The 13454-nt window shown below is 40.9% G+C and overlaps 2 protein-coding genes across 2 annotated transcripts; one reads left to right on the plus strand and one right to left on the minus strand.

The window, feature by feature from the left end:
- Positions 1-558: 558 nt before the first annotated feature.
- LOC103130712 (complement component C6) lies at positions 559-9727 on the minus strand. Its single transcript, XM_007542184.2, has 18 exons — positions 9508-9727; positions 8990-9149; positions 8669-8825; positions 8408-8552; positions 8198-8339; positions 7426-7564; positions 7098-7292; positions 6746-6989; positions 6303-6425; positions 6049-6215; positions 4604-4829; positions 3871-4039; positions 3667-3778; positions 2655-2787; positions 2138-2332; positions 1925-2012; positions 1013-1257; positions 559-930 (listed from the first exon to the last, which is right to left on the minus strand). The coding sequence occupies exons 2-18, from the start codon at positions 9139-9141 to the stop codon at positions 749-751; spliced, it is 2814 nt and encodes a 937-aa protein (XP_007542246.1). The 5' UTR covers positions 9142-9149; positions 9508-9727; the 3' UTR covers positions 559-748.
- Positions 9728-10932: 1205 nt separating this feature from the next.
- Positions 10933-13026, plus strand: LOC103130711 (complement component C7-like). The gene is made up of 4 exons (XM_007542183.2): positions 10933-11337; positions 11709-11808; positions 11891-12072; positions 12660-13026. Exons 2-4 carry the CDS (start codon positions 11792-11794, stop codon positions 12836-12838), a joined length of 378 nt encoding a protein of 125 aa, XP_007542245.1. The 5' UTR covers positions 10933-11337; positions 11709-11791; the 3' UTR covers positions 12839-13026.
- Positions 13027-13454: the final 428 nt, after the last annotated feature.

The raw sequence follows: 13454 nt of genomic DNA on the forward strand, positions 1-13454 counted from the left end.
AAGCCCATTGCTGTCATGAAAGAAAAAAATAAAAGCCCAGCAAGAAGTCATAATTTTGAGGTCTGGGTGTCGATAGGAGCAAGTTTCCTTAGAGAAACAGCAGGACTTTGAATTTCATAAACTATAAAATTCAAAGCTGCTTTGAGCAACTTGTTCCCCTCCTCTCCTGTGGGGGCACTACTCAATGAAACAACGAAGGACACACTGAGTGCAACTTCCTTCTTCACAAAATATGAACAAAAATGAAATGCCGTCAGATTTTAGCGGTTTGGCTTTGGTAAAAAACCAGGAACCATTTCTCCAGCTAGCGCTAGGCTATCGCATTTGTTTTGTTTGTATTTACCCAGAATCCCCTGCTCTGTAGTCCACTTCCTGCTTTTGGAGCGGTCACTGGTCTGCTTGGCGTTCACATTAGGGCTTTGAACTCTAACTGAACCCAGACCTCTGTTTGTAGGCAAACCAGAGTTTGATTAGCATTCACACCTGCCCAAAGGAACCAGAGTTTCTGGAAACTGGTGTGAATCCACTTCGTCAACAAAACAAATGTCTACATTTTTTAAATATAAAATTTTATTGCAATACAAAGTAAAATAGAGCTTTAAATGCCAGGATAACTACCTTCATCCATCCATTGAATATACCCACAAACATTGACACTCAGGACAACCAGCCATACTAAACTAGCTTCAAAAACCTTTCATTCATTTTTAATCATCATCTGCAGCTGCAGGCAGGTTTACTTGGACCATCATCTGCTCTGACAAACGCCCTCGTTGAGGATTTCATGCTCCCGGCCGCTGCAGGTGATAGCTGCCAAAGTGCAGAGACTCATGCTTCGGATCATCTGCATCGGCTTCAGCTTCACGCAGAACATCAGGTCCGAGGTTCTGGGGCAGTCAAGAGCAGCTTTGCACTGGCACTTCTTAGAGGCTAGAACCCAAAAGTAAACATTAGACATGATGCTTGATCACTTCCCAGACTTCCCAGTACGTGAGACGCCAGACCGACTCACCTGAGCAGGTCTCCCAGTCGTAGCAGCTGTCCAGGTCGCACGGCACGTGCAACGAACTCCTGGGCGACATCTTGGCTCTGAACCTGGCCCACTCCAGTTTGGTTGGCTCGACCGAGTCGCACACGCCTTCACCGATGTAGAAGAGTGGGTCGCCGTGGCAACGGCCGGCGTGGAAGGAGCAGAGCGACATCGACACAGCGACATCCAGGTTTGTGTTCAGGACGCAGAGACTCGCCGACTGTGAACTGGAGACGTGCGAACGCTCAGATCAGTGAAGAAACTTATTTACATTCTGTTAGATTCTCCTTCCTAACAAGGTTCTGTCAGTCAACATTTAGCAGGTTTATCCAGTGGTGGACACGCCTACATTAATTTTTACAAATAAATTCTAACTTGGCCATTTTGCTAACTTTCAGTTGAATAAAGTTTGACCTCTGTGTTGACATTTTGGTCATTGATTCTTAAAAACCCTCAAAGTAGTTAGATGTTTAGGACTTTAGTATTGTTGCTAACTTTGGAAACGCTTAGTGCACTTAGCTTCACTTAAGTTCATTTTTCCAGCTAAATTTTTGGCTGTTTTGTAAACTTTCAGTTGAATAAAGTTTGTTTATAGATTTAAGAATTGTTCAAGTAACTAGACGTTTATGTAAATGTGTCAATGACACATGGTGACAACTTAGCGCCTAGCATTTAGCATTAGCTTCTGCTAGATACAATGTTGGAGCGGTGCTTTAGCATTAACAGAACTAACATTTATGATTAGTAATTTAGAGTTAACGTAACTAACTAAAGAGTTAGTTAACTAAAAATGTAACTAAAGTGGTAAAACACATCTTTGACAGAACTACCAATGAGCTGAAGAGGCTTTAAAATGATGAAAATGCAACATGTTAAGATCTAAAATTCACCCACAGACAGCTTTCCCGTTCAACGCAGACACAGCCAGATCTCTGCCGCTTCTGTCCTGGACCGCACTGGCCATCAGGAACAAATGGCTCCTCTGAACAGACAAAAAGGGACATTTAGTTCAGCACTTTCACTAATGGCTTCACAGCTAGCAAACAAAACGACTTTTTTCCAGAAGTTTGTCCAATTTTAAGAGCCTCTTCAATGTTTCTAACCAACCGTCTGTGCAGCGGAGGTCTGCAGGCAGCGGAGGCTCCCAGGTGAGTTTTCTGCTGCACCTGTAGATGCCTCTTGGCATCGGCATCAGGCCCGTCTCATTGCAGTTGAAACCAACCGATTCGCCCACTCTGTACGTCGCTTTGGGCGGATACAGCTCCATGTTCTCTGGGACCTCTGGAGCAACACAAAGCCTCCCTAAAGACAAGAAGGTGGCAGATTTTAGGAACTTCCTGTGGAGAAACACATGAATCTTTCAGTGTAAAAGCATCTCAAAGACTTCAGACCTGACTTGGACTTGTCCCTAAATCACTAGCAATATTTAGACACAGCCACATTTCTCGTTGTATCCAAACTTTTCTACTGGTAATTTATGATCTTTGGAACTTTAGAATAGTTTTTAATTTTATGTTTAAATCATTACGGCTAATAATGTCCGGATTTACCTGTAAACGTTTGGGACTGTCTGGTTTCTCTACATTGACTTTCTCCCAACGATGCGGTAAAAAAACAGACTTACTGATGCATCTTCCTCTTGGTTGACTCCAGGTTCCATCAGGTTGACAGTTAATGAACTGGAAACCTTCCAGTTCGAATCCAGTGAAGCACTGGAACTCCTCATCCTCACCGAAGCTGTAATACTGTTTAGATTTCTACAAGAATGAAGCAAAACAGCTATGAGACCTTAAAATGATCAAATGTACAGCAGCGTATTGGGGAAAACAAACAGAAATAGTGAATTTCTGCCAAAGAACTTTTGAGAATAAGCTCAGAAATTTATAGAAAATACAAAGACATTTCTGAGCTTCAAAAGTGGAAACTGGGTGCTGTGGTGGTGCAGAGGTGGGGCGCAGCCCATGTGCCACACGTCCTCCCTCTCTCATAACCTCCTTCCTGCCAAACTACCTATGAATAAAGGCCACTAGAACCAACAGAACCTTTAAAAGAAAAACATGGAAACTTTGGAAGAAAAAGTCAAATATTTTCAGATTAACCATAGAAAGATTTTTTTTTTTTAAAAAAGAGGAAATTTCTGAGTTTGAAAAGTTGAAGGTTTGCTAGAACAGAAACTTTGATATTAATTAAAAACAACTTTTGAACTTTGAGATTAATCTTTCCAGCAAATATTTGACTGTTCAAACTCAGAAATATCCCTGTTTTTGTTTTTGTTGTTGTTTTTTTGGATTCTTTTTCAAATTAATCTAGAATTTTCCAAGTTTTTTATAACAAATTTTAAACTTTTCAAGGTCAGAAATGTTTTTTGTTTTTTCTAGAAAATTTCTGAGATTGATCTAAAAGTTTCTGATTATTTTTCTAGCAAACTTTGATTTTAAAACTCAGAAATTTCCAATATTGTTCTAGAACATTTATAAGATTAATCTCAAAATTTCTGATTTTTTTGGCTTAAATTTACTCGTCCTTTTATTCTATCCACAATGGCTTTAATATGCCGTTATAAATTGCTATTAGGTTCAAATTAAACGTATTGTTAAATTTAGACATGGTTTTTGTCCAGTTAAGGTGATTTTTACCCGGAGGAAGCTGTGGCTCGGTCTCTGCGGCCTCAAACAGCCCTCCACCCCCGGCGGCAGCTCGTCCCTCCATCCCACAGTGAACTCATCGTCGTTGTCACACGACTCTTTTCTGCACAGGAAACCCAAACAACAAGCAACTGTACAAAAACCAAACATGCTGGTTGAAATAGTTCATTTTACTTGAGTCCGGATGAGTCCTACTTTTCAAACAGGGAGAGGGGACACGGTTCCTCTTGTCTGTTTGGACCGTCGCAGGGCTGGCCGCCTCTGAGGGGAGCAGGGTTGTCGCACTTCCTCGTTCGGTGTCGCCTCATGGAGGCGCTGCAGCTGCTCCAGGGCCCCCAGCAGCTCCAGTAACCGTCCACTACCTCTGTGGAAAACAAACAACCTTCCAGTACAAACAGGACTAAATGTTTGTCCTCCTTTCAAGCTAATAGGCTTGAAAGGAGCCTATTAGCTAATAGGCTAATATTAGCCTATTAGCTTGAAAGGCTAAAGCAGTTCAACATAGAGATTTAAATTGTTACTTTAGTTTTTTTCTTTATTAATTATAATGGTATGAAGTAGTTGGACAGTCAACATGTGACCTGAAGTCAAACAGATACATTTATAGATTTATATGTGGAAAAAACAGTCACTAGTTATGCTAGCTGCTAATCCCCTGGTTAAGCTAGTGGCTAATCAGAGTTCAGTGGAAATATTTGTTACTTTTTATTTATTGTTTTCAACCATATAAATTACATTTCAGTTCAAAACATTGTGAAATGTCTGATTAGTTGTATCATAAAAGTTTTTAGCTAGATTCTTTTTTTGTTTCTGCCACTCTAAGTTATTTACTCGTAGAGAGTGGCACAGTGGCCAGGCAATATAAAAAATATTTTGAATAAGAATAAAAGATGCATTAAACGAGTCTGGTACTCAAAACGTCGGGTACCTGAAGTGTAGTCAGGCGCCCGTATCTCACAGTTGGTGCCGAACGTTCCTGTCTGGCAAACACACTTGCACTCGGTCCCAGAGAGAACCGGCTTGGCGTTGTTGGGACACGGGGCGCACTTGCAGGTATCAAACTCCTCCAGGTATTGGAGCAGAGCCTTCCTCAGATGTCTCCTCTTCGTGACAGCACAGGGAATTCCCCGAACTAGATCTATGATTGGACGCAACTGAACAAACACAAACATGGAGTCTTTAATATCCTTACTGATTACAGAGTGATGTCAGTTTGGTGAACTGGGTGGAAGTTTTTGTGAAAACGTTAAGATAGCAGCTACTTACACCTACTAACCAGCCTTGTTAAAATACCCAAAATAATGAGATGACTAGCTATGAGTGAGTTCATGCAAAGCTAAGCATAACCAAACTGTATCAATGTGGATGTTCGCTCTCCAATGACATCAAGCAACAACAACAAAAAAAAAAATTCTTAAGAGAGGACCAACTGTGGATAAAACCTGGACAAGAAACGTCACAAGAACTTAATTCACAAGCAGAGCGAGTTAGACAAGGAGAGAAATGCTTCCTCAGCATCCTGCCAGCAAGGATGCTAACTGTGGATGGCTGAAAACTGAACTGTATGCCGGTGATTTATGCTGCCTGTAAGCTTAGGTGCTAGTTATGTTTAGGATATCCTTTGTTTAAGCTGCCACGTCCATCAACATGTCCTTTCTTATGAACAAGGCGTTAATCAGTTGAACATCTGGATGACTCTTCCAAAGGTTTATTGTTACTGGAACCACGTGTTGAAATCTAAAGAGTAGAGCACTTGGTCTTACAGGCAAAATATGGTCCCCTGATTGACAATCTTATGACTCAATAATTGGTTCTAGTCATGGCAGCCATCTTGTCACAAGACTATTCAGACAATGACAGCCATTTTGGGGGATCCTTTGTTTAACTTTGTTTTTGTTTACACCTACGCAAATGCCATCCATTGTCTGTAGCAGCTTGTCCTTGTGAGGTTGAGGAAAGGCTGGTACCCATCTCCAGTGGTAATTTGGTCAGAGACGAGATGCACCATGTTCAGATTGCTGGTTACTCAGCTAACATACAGCTAACAACCCGTATGCTGGCAGTCAACCATGCAGACACCCTGCCAAACCTTAGGACAATTTAGAGTAACCAGTTAACCTAACATGCATGTCTTTAGACTGTGGGAGGAAGCTGGAGGACCCAGTGAGAACAGGCGATCTCCATTCAGAAAGACTCTAGGTTGGGATTTGTGAAACCAAACGTAACACCGTCTCAGCCACCAAGGAAACTTTCTCTCTATGTCCCTTTGTAAGAAAACCCTTTGGATCATTCTGGTTATTATCTGCTCTACTACGCCAACCCTTAAGGATCAAAGATGAACAAAATGTTTCTATGTGGATCTCTGGAGTTGACCTGGTAGTCCACCAAAGCAGGGTTGTCAATCACAGACTTGGCCCAGTTCTTGTAGGATGTCTTGTCCGGAGCAGCGCCTTGTCTTTCCCAGGACAGAGCTCCAGCTTCCCGGGCTCCACCACCTTTCACCATGGAGAAGGATTTCTCAGAGGCCTGGATGAACGAGCCTGGACAAGAGAAAAGAGGAGAAAATGAGCAAAGAGACGAACCAAAGCGTAGAAATAAGAGAAACTCTGCTACACTTCAGAAGTAACCTTGGTATTTCTCAGTCATGCGGTTGTTGGTGCATCTGGTTACGCTGCTGGATTCAGAGTAGAGGATTATAGTCCAGGACGTGTCTCGGCTCAGGCAGCCATTGATGGTCTCTTCTGTTTCACCTGCCAGAGATAAAAACTGAGTTTTAATCCACTTAATCATGTTGGTTCAATGGAAAAATGTATCCAACTAGGTTACATAAACTGTATTTGTCTTTTCTTGTTAAAAGATGCAGGATCTTTGGTGACCAATATGAAATCTTAAGCCAAGGCTTTTAAGGAAGCGATCTCATGGTGCTTTTAGGATACAACATCCATCCTAGGTTTTCCTACTTGAGCAGTCATTTTGACCTTATCTGATCATTTCCATGCACAGCGTTGTAGACGTACCTCTGGTTTATACTGTGGTTCTACACTGTTAATGCCAGGGTGTGACGTATAACCTGAGCTCTTTATCTCCTCCCGGCTGTATTGGTAGAGCAGATCATAGAGGCCTCCCAGTTTTCCAGAGCTGTAGTAGTGCGTGCCAAAGCGCTGGAAGATCTCCCTGTAGAGGGCGTAGTTGTAATCGAGTGGCAGAGCGTGAAGGAACTGAAGGAATGGCAGCGAAAGAACAAGATCCTGTGGATCCTTCACTGTAAAGTTCGAAATCGGTAGAAGTTGATGCACTCGGAAAAACTTGGAGTCCTGGAAAATGGTGGGATAGACACTGATTTTAGTACTTTATAAAACATTTAGTAAGACATTTTGTTCTTGTGTTAGCAACGGGTTGTGTAGATCTAACATTTAAATCACCTTTTTCTTTGAAGCCTCAAAGGCTTCCTTACTCGAGGTCAGACTGGAGCTAGAAGAACGGCGCCCATAGAAGAACAAAAACTGAAAGCTGTCTTGATCTCGTGTGTTTTGTTCACTCTGACCTGATTTCTTTATCACAACCGGCTCAGAAACCACCGGCTGCGGGTCGATGCTGAAGTCTTCCAACACACCGACCTAAACATCCACAACACGGTTAGTAAGTCTGACATAATTAAAAAGTGGAGAACATTTCCAGGATGTATCACTGTTTTAAAACTTGGTATCCAGTTAGCAGGAACAGTTTTCAGAGCAGATTATCGATGACTACCTTAATGTCAAAGGTCTTAAAGTTGTGTGGCACTCGATGGTAGAGTAAAGTGCTTTGCGGCCGCCTGATGATGCAGCTTCCTCCCATAAACATGTTGTCCAGCACTGCTCCCCTCGGCTCCTCCGCCAGAAAATCAAAACTACAAATAAACCAGGAACCAGAAGGAGGAAATACTTTGTTAAATATAATTATTTTCATTTCCCACTGCTCTGGACGTATCATCAGTCTTTGGAGGAGAAAAATGCTGCAAAGCAGCACAGAAGACACTTGAAACAATGATATAATATTAGCTATATCACTAACCCGAAAGCACCAATAATAAATATTAGCTCAGCTAATGCTAAAGCGCTATAACAACATCAAATTTAGCAGAAGGTAATGCTAAAGTGCTTTAGAATGTACCAGAAAAGGAAGCTAATGTGCTAAAAGATGTCAGTTAGCTAAAATGCTAAGGTGCTAAACATGCAACTACTTGGAGAACTCTTAACAGTTAGTAACCAAAACTTAAACATAGATGTTGAACTTTATTCAACTGAAAGTTTATAAAACACCCGAGTAAATTAGTGCCTTAGAATTTATCAGAAAAAATGTATATACAAAAAGCTAAGTGCGCTAAACACCTTCAAAGTTAGAAAAAATGCTAAAGCGCTAAATAAAAAAATGTTTTGCAATTAGCGCATTAGTGGAAGTGTGCTCACTACAATGAAAGTACACCTCTACAAACGTCTGTAGGGGCAGTTAGCAGTTTGGGGTAAGAACCAGGCAGTTTTACCCGTTTCCAACCAGATCAGCCCCCGGGGCGGGTCTCCTCTCAGAGGGACAGACCACCGTAGGGGCTCCGCAGCCCCTCTCATCCGAGTTATCTCCACAGTCGTTCTGTTTGTTGCATGTCAGCGTTGAGTTGATGCAGCGCCCTGCAACAGAAAAGGTCGTTTTTAATCATTTCTTACAGCTGAAGTTCAGGAGACTCAGTTTTAGTCACCATTGTCACACTTGAAGTCGCCCCTGCAGCCCACCGCCGGGAGCTGGCAGTCTTTGGAGGGGTGGCAGGGCCTCTCCTCTGTCAGCTCCACGCTGCATTCAGAGCCACCGAACTGGGACGGTCTCACCACAGACCGGGTCCGAAACTGAAGCAGAACACGGCAGAAACCCGAGTCATGGCAGCTGGGTTTAATAAATTATTCACAAATACTGTAGTTTCTAATGTGAACATGAAGTGTTTTGGAGTGACGTTGGTTCCTGCCTGCTTCCTGGCGCAGGGCGAGCAGTCGGACCACCGGCTGAACTCGGACAGGACGCAGTTGATGGGACAGGCCTGCTGGTTGCAACCCCTGGTGTCGTATCTGGAACACATCTGGTGGCAGCTGTTCTTCCAGTAATAATCATCATACTGAACGTTCCTGCAGAGACGGGAACGTCTGTCGGATCTTCTGGGTTTGCAACAATACTTTTAATGTTTTTGGTTCGTTGTTGCACAATTGGCCGTTTCTCAAACATCATTTAGAAAAATAACAACCTTATAACGTGTTTAACTCTAAGAATCTGTTTTTTTTTTCTCTCTCACCTGCTTCTGCTCTGAGTGCCGTAGTTGCAGGTTCTGGTGCAGGCGGACCAGGGGGCCCAGGGGTACCGGTCACAGTGACAGGCCAGGCTGCCGGACATGAAGCCCAGGAGCAGCAGCTGCAGCGGCAGCATCATGCTGCGGGATGGAGACATCGAGCAACCTGAAAATTATTTAAGTTTTTATTTATTTTAAAATAAAGCAATGCGACTCATTTAGTTTCTATAGAGGAGAAATAAGGCCACTGAATAAAAACAACAAAAAAGATTTTTAACTTTATTCACACAATTCTGACTTTCTTTCTGAAAATTTTGACTTTTTTCTCAGAATTGTTAAATTAAAATCAGGTTTTTTTCCCCAGTGACTCTGATTCTCTTTTGAGAAATTGTTTTTAATGCATCTGCAGTTTTCATGCAAATTTATTGCATTTTCCTCCTTAATTAAATATCTATACATTTTGCAGCAGGTTTTGTTGAGCAGACTTTAACCACAAAAACTTAAAAGATGAAGCCATAACTCACCAGATGAACTGCTGTCGTCTGCAGGAGGGATTTTAATCAGAAATCTGAATCGGTTGGTAATAAAAGCAGAGCTGCAGCTGATCTGAGGCTGAGCTTCCTGTCTGCGTGGTTATAAACCCACAGCGATTCTCTGGGGATTCTTCTTGTTTATGAACTCACGTTGACCAATCGGTGTCTAAAAACAAATCACAGGTTCTTGATCCTGGTTGTTACGGGAAGCGAAGCAGCTCTGGAGTTTCCAGGCTGCTCGATGCAAACCAGATGTTCAGTTTCACTGCTTATCTTCCAGAGGGGGACGGGGAAAGTTTCTGCTCATTTATGACCTTCTTAAGTTTTCCAAACATTTTCACAATCAGCAGCTTTGCACAATCGACGATTTGTTTTGGTATGAACATCTCAGCCCAGTCTGGATCATTTCAGCAAAACAAAACCATCTGATAGAAGGAAAATAGGCCAGATTTTTATTAAAACTGCTCACAATATGAAGCTAAAATACTGTTTATGTAGAACTCAAACCAATAACAATAAACATCTAAAAGTTTTTATTAATTCCCATTTAATCCCAAACAAATTCCTGATATTCTGGTTTTATGTAAACAGTATCTGATCCACATTGTTTTAAAAAACTAGATCGTACAGACAGGTTTTTTTTATCCACATAAAATCACAAACCCATCACTGATTGCTGCTATAATCATGCCAAACCAATAGGGGGCAGCATAGCGCAGAGCTACAACCTGTCAGCCAATCAGATTGCTTCAAAACAACCACCACTTCCTGTTAGGAATCAAACATGGCGTCATGAGCTTCATTTGTAGGTTGAACTCATTTTAAATAACGTATTAGAATATAAAGTTATATTTGCGCTTTATTTTGGACCCTAAATCTTCTTCAGAACCGCTTTTAGGGTGACTGCTCTGAGGAAACGTATATATTAGGTTACAACTTAAAGTATTTCTGAATTTAATTTGTTATTTTAGTATTTAGCTAATCCTAATTCCTGATGAATATGATGCATGGAGCTGATAGAAAAAACAACAAAATGATCTTAAAAATGGGATTTTCTTGTATATAAAACTTTATTTTTGTTATAAAATGTCCTAAGCTGTACATTAAGTTCAGCAGTTTCCTCTACTCTGCAGGAGACATCAACACAGAGGCCTAATCTGAGTCACACACATGCCAAAACAAGACGGACTATTTAAAACATCAGCACAGCGTTACAGTGAAACTGAAAACAAAACACAATCGTTTACAGGTTACATTACATTCAGTTGTAAAATGGCCCCAGCTGGATGCAAACAGATTATTTCTGTGTTTTTGGTGTATTTTCATTTTAAAAGTGAGGCTTTGTCAAAGTAATGCAAAAACGGAAATATGAGAAGCATTCTTTATATGGAGCTATATTGGGGCCATAAANTTAAACTAAAGCAAAATTTAAAACCCATTAAGTTTTATTAATGAAGCTTTGGTTGTCAAATAGATGAAAATGTGGACATTTTTAGAAATATTCAGGATTTGTACTGCGCTTATTGTGAATATTTCAGTTATAACAGTTTCTACACTTATTAGATGTTTATTTTTTCATAGTTGGTTTCATAAATATTATGCAAAAGTAGAAATTAACATTTCTTCCAGGTTCCACTTGTGGATTTCCTGAAATCGGCGGTTTAGTTGAAGCCACGCCCATTAAAAATGCCTACCAGATCGGAGACACCGTGTCCCTGTCGTGTCCCGTGGGATCGGAGCTGGACGGCGAGGTGTCAGAGGTCAGGTGCAGCTCCAGTCTGCAGTGGTCGCCGTCTCCTGATGATGTTCGGTGCAGAACAGGTGAATCTTCAGAAACAGGTTACCTTTAAACCGGATAAATATAATGATTATTACAGAGAATTTATTCATTTTGACACAAAGTGATTCAAGTTCTGAAGGTGAGGTCTAATTTGGCCCAGACAACTTTATTTTTAACAACAGAATATTTGGCCCAAACTGGAAGAGAAAAGAAACAAAGTAAATAAAGAATAAAGTCAAAGTAATAGTAATAAGAATAATATTTTAATAATATTACAGAGTAATATTATGTATGACTTCATAAGAATAGTCACTTTGACTAAGATAAACCATCATCACTGGTCTATAAATGAAAATAAATCACATTAGATTCTGTAATGTTTCATTAAATTTGCCTTCTTGTTCCTCCGCAGTGCTGCTCACCTCTCCGGCGCCACCTGCTGGTCTGAACTGTAAACCCTGGGAGAAGATCGGAAAAACCGGCTGTGTCTGTAAAATGCCCTCTGAGTGCCTGTTAGTCTCTTACTTCAGAACTAAAACCAAACTCAGATCCAGACCCAGTCTGGGTGTTTGGTTTAAAATGTTCTTGTTTCAGGTCGTCTGTGCAGTTCTGCTCCCGGGTCGGGCCGAGGAGTCTCTGGTTGGGCGTCTGCCAGCTGGGGGCGCTGCGCTGTTTGGGGCGCAGCTTCACGCTGGCCGCCGATACGGACTGCAGCAAACCGGAAGAGGAAACGTTCACTTCCTGCAGCGACTGCAAACCAGGGACGACCTGCCGAGGTGAAACACCCGATTACTGAACATCCTGCTCTATAAAAACACAAAAAAGAGTAAATATGTTCAGATCTGACGGACTGTTTCCAGCACAAATCTCAACGTCTGATGAAACTCATGTCAATAGTGCCAGATATACATTATGACGGAGTATAGAGACAAACCAAATAGTACAAAGATATGAAAATAAATACAATTTAGAGAACAGAGATGTAATTCGAATTATTTTTACTATATTCTCATAATATTATGACTGAATTAAAGTCATAACATTTATGTAATATTATAACTTAATTCTTTTATTATTTTTGACCTTATTATCGTATAACATCTGGGATTTTTGTTTTACTTTAACTACTATATAGTGACACTTTATTAACCATTTACTACTCGATGATGTCACGATCGGGAGAAATTAATACGTTTTGAGATTTTCAGCCACACAATGACAAACTATTTCAACAGAATTTTCCTCTGAATTATCAATAAAAAAACACCTCAAATGTTGTGGAAATTTGAACAACCCGCCTAAAGCTTTTCTTTATTATTTTCCATCCAAAAGTGCTGAGTATGATTACCTTTTTTAACCGTAGAATCCCAGCGGAAATGCGCATGTCTGAGTCCGTCGGAGTGCCCCGCAGGCCCCGCCCCCCTGTGCGTCAGTTCCGGTGATGATGGCGGCGCTGCGAACATGTCGGAGTGTGAGGTGGGATCCAGGAGGTGCGCAGGCGAAACTGTCCGCCTGATCAGTCTGGACCAATGTCCGCAGTAAACAGACACTTTTCTTCATTGTTTCTGTAAATATTTATTACTTTCGTAGCAGCTGAACTGTAAATAGAACAGATCGTTCCAAATAAATTGATAAATTTCTTTGTTTTTGTACATCCATAAGGATGTTAATGGTTGGATTGATTGTTTTTGTTATTAAATTAATAAAACTGTTTTCTTTAATTCTCTTGATTTATTTTATATTTGTTCATCCATTTTTTTAACTTTAACAGCAACTGGATGGTTTCTATGGTCCATTTAAACTAAGCTAATTCATATTAGAGCTAGCTAACCTACCACCTTTGCCCCTCCAGCTAGTTTAGCAATTGCTAAGCTAGCATGAGGGGCAAAGTAGCTAAACTTGACTGGCAGCCAATCAGAAAGATTAACAAGGCAAACGCCATTTCAATTAATTATTTTAACTTATATGGATTTTTACAATAATGGTTCAAAGATTACAGAAGCCCATTGCTGTCATGAAAGAAAAAAATAAAAGCCCAGCAAGAAGTCATAATTTTGAGGTCTGGGTGTCGATAGGAGCAAGTTTCCTTAGAGAAACAGCAGGACTTTGAATTTCATAAACTATAAAATTCAAAGCTGCTTTGAGCAACTTGTTCCCC

Source organism: Poecilia formosa, unplaced genomic scaffold (genome assembly GCF_000485575.1).
Source record: "Poecilia formosa unplaced genomic scaffold, Poecilia_formosa-5.1.2 Scaffold664, whole genome shotgun sequence".
In the NCBI taxonomy this organism is placed as follows: domain Eukaryota; kingdom Metazoa; phylum Chordata; class Actinopteri; order Cyprinodontiformes; family Poeciliidae; genus Poecilia; species Poecilia formosa.

Coding starts and splice junctions, on each gene's coding strand:
- LOC103130712 (XM_007542184.2), bottom strand. CDS start 9,141: ATGTCTCCATCCCGCAGCATGATGCTGCCGCTGCAGCTGCTGCTCCTG. Junction 8,553..8,668: donor CGCCCTGCGCCAGGAAGCAG/GCAGGAACCAAC, acceptor GTTCTGCTTCAG/TTTCGGACCCGGTCTGTGGT. Junction 7,565..8,197: donor GCTGATCTGGTTGGAAACGG/GTAAAACTGCCT, acceptor GTTTATTTGTAG/TTTTGATTTTCTGGCGGAGG.
- LOC103130711 (XM_007542183.2), top strand. Junction 12,073..12,659: donor ACCAGGGACGACCTGCCGAG/GTGAAACACCCG, acceptor TTTTAACCGTAG/AATCCCAGCGGAAATGCGCA.